Below are 6742 nucleotides of genomic sequence, written 5' to 3'. Positions count from 1 at the left end.
CAATATTTTAAAATCTTTACGATGTTTGATAGGGAGCCAGTGCAGTGTGGACAGGACCGGGCTAATATGGTCATACTTCCTGGTTCTAGTAAGAACTCTTGCTGCTGCATTTTGGACTAGCTGTAGTTTGTTTACCAAGCGTGCAGAACAACCACCCAATAAAGCATTACAATAATCTAACCTTGAAGTCATAAATGCATGGATTAACATTTCTGCATTTGACATTGAGAGCATAGGTCATAATTTAGATATATTTTTTGAAAGTTCTTGAATGGTTTCTTTGGCCTTGGCTATACAGTTAGAGGATTCAGAAATAGCGGAAGCATGAACAAATGTGATGTAACAGGCTTTCCATTGTAACATTGCGCATTGTACAAAAGGGTGACATCTAGTGGAGATGGAATAGGGCTACTTTTAAACTGTTGCCATGGGTTGATTTTCACCTGTGGGTTAAAGGTTTAAAAAGTAGCATAAATTAATTTTGCATTCTACCTATGATGAAACTAAGCAGTTACGTTTTGTGAACAAGGGCCACTAGCAAGGTTTTTTTTTTTTTTTTTACTGTGTTTATAATCAATATGCAATACAGACTGTAAAATATGTTTTTTTAGTTGTGGAAATTACATATTTTGAGTCTTGATATTTGAAATGTGGCCATTGCACTACCTTTGGCATTACTTTAACCAACAACTAACCACACCACTGCCCCCCGCCCCAAACACACCCACTGTCCTCTTTCTGGAAAACGAAAATATGGTCACCCCATTTAAAAAAGTAAAAATGCAAAAAATTACAAAAATAAAATAAACCTACAACTATTGAAAAAAAAATACTATAATGTATGGTAACACTTTAAAATAAGGTTCATTAGCTGAAATGAATTAAGAATGAACAACACTTCTACGGTATTTATTAATCTTGGTTAAATATAAAAAATATAAAGCTGTGCTTGTTAACATTAAAGCACTGTGAATTAACTTGAACTAACAATGAATGACTGTATTTCCATTAACAGAGATGAATAAATACTTTAATAAATGTATTGTTCATTGTTTATTCATGTCAGTTAATATATTAACTAACATTAACTAATGGAAATTTATCGTAAAGTGTTAACAGATATATAAAGTTTAATGACATAAAATATATAAATTTTTAATTTTCTTGTTTCATTCATTACTAAATTAATAATAATAATTACTAATAATAAGAAAAATTGAAAAAGTAAACATTAATTTATAAATGAATACAATTTTGGCTCATTGCTGTGCATTTACAACATTTTCATAATACACAATAAAATCACAAGTTCAGTGTGAAAATGTCATCATTTACATGAAGTCTGATCATTTCTGTTGCAGATTTACACTTTCCAATCACTGATAGTGTCTAAATGACATTAGCAAGTGTGTTTGACACAGCATGAGGGCCCAACAAACCTTTTGTTTATTTTTATTACTCTTGACTTCCTCTTCCTTTTGTTTGGAGAGCAATCTGTTGTGTATGATTAACCATTCAGAGGCAATATCAAGAATATCTGGTATGTCGTTATATCAATGGTTTCATAATACAGTGATTTAACTATGCTAATATACGTTTGACATATTGAGGTTTTATTTAATTTTTATTGATAGATCATTGTATCTGTTCTATAAAGCATCTGAAGGAAGGTGTCTATAATATCATAATATCTCCCTAACTTAATTTTGAAATGAAATGTTGAATTACTAAAAGACTCTGTTCCAACCCTTTTGTAACTTTGAACGAGACACTATTTCCAGATTGAAATAATATATTACAAGGCCCACATGATTGAAAATCTGAATTATTTCCTCACACTAATATCAAAGGCATGACATGATGATGCCTTTAATTAGCAACACTGGCAAATGAAAGATACAAAATAAAAATATAACACTCAAGCTATACTGAAATATGCTAAATCATTTCAGAAAATTAAATGAAGAAGTCATAATCTATATGTAAGAATAACCATTTAAAGCAGCCAAACTACTTTTTAGAAATCATACCAAAAAAGCATTGCGAGATTGTTCCTTATCCTTGCATCATTACATGAGAACTGATCATTTCTGGTTTGTTGTTGCTCTGCTAATGAGTCACAAAACCACAACAATATCACTGTGAATGTGCCAAATATTCATGCATGCATTTAACACACATACTGGTTCTCAATTGACCCTCACTGGTTATCTATTAACACTTAATCAGCTAAATAAGCTTTTTTTCCTGGATATATATATATGGTCTCATAGGCAAATGTGTATTTATAATGACAAAAAAATGTATGCATTCATTTATTTTGAAATTAGAGGAGGATAATGTACATGATTGTATTTGAGAATATATGTAAGAGATATGTTATGTGTACGTATATGTGAGTTAAACACATGCTGTGTTTAAACCTGTGAAGAATGAGTGGGTTTTTGTACGTTTTAATAAAAATATTCCGAATTATTGAACTGATACTGACGCAAACCAATCAAATCGTTACAGTTCGCCTCAATCGATGACGTATCGGCCGCACTGTACCTGTGCAAATCAGCATCAGCCAGCGTGCAACGCTCCACCAATCAGCGCCTTCCAACGAGCTGCGCTCCGACCAATGGCGAGGCTCCACGACGGGGAAGCGCTGACGGCTTATATACAGCGGAGCGCAGCGCACTGAGTTACAGTTCAGACTCAGAGAAACCACGAGAAGCAACGAGAGAAGAGGACAAATACAAATATAAATACAGACTGCAACCACATTCTGCACAGCGGAGCTCATTACTACACTTACCAGGTAAGTCATCTCATTTAATTTATTAATATAATTGGTTTATGTAATAAAAAGCTGTATCAAAGCAACCGTTATAACTGTTTTGATAGTCTTGAGGAACGTTGCTTACATTGTTAATTAAAGATAACCTTTTTTTTTTAAGTGTTTGTAAATGCAATTAAAAATGTGTCTTGTTTGCTGCTTGTTCCTTCATTCATTCATCATTAGATGGTTACGTTAGCTGGAAGACTAGCCGAATAAAAAAAAAATTAGAAGTCTTAATAGGTTTTCGTCTTAAGTAACTTTTTTTTATTTTATTTTTTTACATTTTATCATAATTGTAAGTAATTGGTCAAAATGCGGATTTTCATGATCCGTGATCAGTACCAGGAGACTTTTTTTTTTTTAAATTTATTTAATTTATTTTTTTGACATTATAGTATCTTTTATTGTTTGTATTGGTCTTTATTAGATACTTAATTGGTATTTTCACATTCTTTATTTAAATGGCTTGATCTGCATTTGCAGCTGGGTTCAATGCTTCATTCTAAACCGTGCAGAAGATGTGTAGTATTTTTCCATTCATTAGTTTTTGCATGAAAATGCATTGCTTTATAGTCGAATGTGCTTCATTATGTACCTGCTCTGACCTCTGACCTTTTATCTTTTTAGGTACTCTTTTCAGAGATCATTTGACACGAGATCAACATCAAAATGCGATTGCTTTGCCTGTTCCTGCTGGTGGCCGGCAGCGTGTTTGCCGAAGAGGATGACAAGAGGGATAGTGTTGGGACAGTGATTGGAATCGACCTCGGGACGACCTACTCCTGGTGAGAATGAGTTTAGATTTTTTTTTATTTTTTATATATATTATTTTATAATAATGTTCCCTTAAAAACATAAAATGTATAGTATTTATTCCTCTATTTTGGTTTAAATTTATATAATTCTAGATTTATTATTGATTTCTAATGTTCAGTTTTACATTTCTTTTATAATATTTTTACACCGTATTTTAAAGGTGACTTTTTTTTTTCATACACTGAATCGTTTATCATTTTCTTATAATCCTGAGCTTAAAAACCTTAAGTTTTCAGTTTCTTGTGTGCTCATTCTATTTTAATTTGCTCCAGTGTTGGAGTGTTCAAGAACGGCCGTGTTGAGATCATCGCCAATGACCAGGGAAACCGCATCACTCCGTCATACGTGGCCTTCACTACCGAAGGTGAGAGACTCATCGGAGACGCTGCGAAGAACCAGCTGACCTCTAACCCTGAGAACACCGTCTTTGATGCCAAGAGGTTGATCGGCCGCACATGGGGCGACTCGACCGTGCAGCAGGACATTAAATACTTCCCCTTTAAGGTACACCTGTCTGCCAGCCTGTGTCTGAACTGTATTTGTCCCTTTGTATTTAACGAGGACACTAAACACCTGCTGTGTCTCTTCCAGGTTATTGAGAAGAAGAACAAGCCTCACATCCAGCTGGACATCGGATCAGGTCAGATGAAGACTTTCGCCCCTGAGGAAATCTCTGCTATGGTTCTGACTAAAATGAAGGAGACCGCAGAAGCTTACCTTGGAAAGAAGGTAAAGTTTTGTCTCCAACACACAGAAAACACATCATCTGTTGCACTGCAGTAAAACTCAACATCTGATCTGTTTCTGTTCTTCTAAAGGTCACACATGCTGTGGTCACTGTGCCCGCTTATTTCAATGATGCCCAGCGCCAGGCCACCAAAGATGCAGGAACCATCGCCGGTCTGAACGTCATGAGGATCATCAATGAGCCGTACGTATAGAATTACTTATGCTTTTTTTCTTTTATGATTTAATTGATGATAACCCTGTTGAACATCTTGATCTCCACAGAACCGCTGCTGCCATCGCTTACGGTCTGGACAAGAGGGATGGTGAGAAGAACATCCTGGTGTTTGATCTGGGCGGTGGCACCTTTGATGTTTCCTTGCTGACCATCGATAACGGCGTCTTCGAGGTGGTGGCCACCAATGGAGACACTCACCTCGGTGGAGAAGACTTCGATCAACGCGTCATGGAGCACTTCATCAAGCTCTACAAGAAGAAGACCGGCAAAGACGTGCGCAAGGACAACCGCGCCGTGCAGAAGCTGCGTCGAGAGGTGGAGAAGGCCAAGAGAGCGCTGTCCGCCCAGCATCAGGCCCGCATCGAGATCGAGTCCTTCTTCGAGGGTGAAGACTTCTCCGAAACGCTGACCCGTGCTAAGTTTGAGGAGCTCAACATGGTAAGAGACGCTCTACTTTTCCAACTAAACCCTGACAAAACTACAACTTCGAGTTTACAGTTCAACAAAGCAATCCCGCATTGTGAATCCCGCATTGAACTCCCAGAGACTAGAGAAGCAGTGATTGTGCCTGTATCTGTTCAATGCATGGAAAAAAAAAACAATGTTTATTGCTTTTCTTCTTGCAGGACTTGTTCCGCTCCACCATGAAGCCAGTGCAGAAGGTTCTGGAAGACTCTGACCTGAAGAAGACCGACATCGATGAGATCGTCCTGGTCGGTGGCTCCACTCGTATTCCCAAGATCCAGCAGCTGGTGAAGGAGTTCTTCAACGGCAAGGAGCCGTCCAGAGGAATCAACCCGGACGAGGCCGTGGCTTACGGAGCTGCTGTCCAGGCTGGAGTCCTGTCAGGAGAAGAAGATACTGGTGAGTCCCTCTACAAACCAGAATCTGTGCTGTATAAGTCACACACAAGTCTTTTATGAGGTGATTAATGACTGAAATGTGTTGAACAGGTGACCTGGTGCTTCTGGACGTTTGCCCTTTGACCCTTGGCATTGAGACGGTCGGAGGAGTGATGACCAAACTGATTCCCAGGAACACCGTTGTGCCCACCAAGAAATCCCAGATCTTCTCCACCGCTTCTGACAACCAGCCAACCGTGACCATCAAAGTTTATGAAGGTGAGTGACGCTTGGTGTCAAAACATTTATGACCCCATTTCTATTCGATTAGTTTATAGCCATTTCTAATTTCTCACTCCTCTTTCCAGGCGAGCGTCCCCTGACTAAAGATAACCACCTCCTGGGCACCTTTGACCTGACCGGCATCCCTCCGGCTCCCCGCGGCGTCCCTCAGATCGAGGTCACCTTCGAGATCGACGTCAACGGCATCCTGCGTGTCACCGCGGAGGACAAGGGCACGGGCAACAAGAACAAGATCACCATCACCAACGACCAGAACCGGCTGACGCCCGAAGACATCGAGCGCATGGTGAACGAGGCCGAGCGCTTCGCAGATGAAGACAAGAAGCTGAAGGAGCGCATCGACGCCCGCAACGAGCTGGAGAGCTACACCTACTCCCTGAAGAACCAGATCGGGGACAAAGAGAAGCTGGGCGGCAAACTGTCGTCCGAAGACAAGGAGGCCATTGAGAAAGCTTTAGAGGAAAAGATTGAGTGGCTGGAGTCTCACCAGGAAGCAGACATCGAGGAATTCCAAGCCAAGAAGAAGGAGCTGGAGGAAATCGTGCAGCCCATCGTAAGCAAGCTGTATGGCAGCGCGGGTGGCCCACCGCCGGAAGAGGGCGAGGAACAGGGCGACAAGGACGAGTTGTAGATCATCTGGACTCTGTTTTGAGTTGCATGGTGCCCTCGCCTCTCTAGGTGTACATATTGAACACAACAGACATTTTGTATGAGGTTGGGGGAACGTAAAGCCTCGATTCTCTTCGGGAAAGACTTGAGGGAAATGTTTGAGTTGCGTTTGTTGTCTTATTTTCTCTTCACTCCGGTGGAGATTTCAGTCAGCCTGGTTTGAGGCTCAATGCTGCTGTTCTCAGGCAGTTCTGTGAGGGGCGCTGGGTGGGAGGGGGTTCTGGGTAAATGTCATGTCACATACTAAAAGTTATTTATTGAAATCTGGCAATTGTAGAAGACATTTCTACCACAATTACAAAATAAAAGTTTGTACAAAATATT

At 39.7% G+C, this 6742-nt stretch overlaps 1 protein-coding gene across 1 annotated transcript; it reads left to right on the top strand.

Annotated features, from left to right (window-relative positions):
- The first annotated feature begins 2677 nt into the window (after positions 1–2677).
- LOC113070900 (endoplasmic reticulum chaperone BiP-like) lies at positions 2678–6742 on the top strand. The gene is made up of 9 exons (XM_026244264.1): positions 2678–2803; positions 3452–3609; positions 3913–4144; positions 4232–4369; positions 4459–4571; positions 4652–5042; positions 5231–5468; positions 5558–5725; positions 5815–6742. Exons 2-9 carry the CDS (start codon positions 3494–3496, stop codon positions 6378–6380), a joined length of 1962 nt encoding a protein of 653 aa, XP_026100049.1. The 5' UTR covers positions 2678–2803; positions 3452–3493; the 3' UTR covers positions 6381–6742.

This window comes from Carassius auratus, chromosome 5 (genome assembly GCF_003368295.1).
Source record: "Carassius auratus strain Wakin chromosome 5, ASM336829v1, whole genome shotgun sequence".
NCBI classification, from domain to species: domain Eukaryota; kingdom Metazoa; phylum Chordata; class Actinopteri; order Cypriniformes; family Cyprinidae; genus Carassius; species Carassius auratus.
This window is presented reverse-complemented; position numbering and strand designations above follow the sequence as displayed.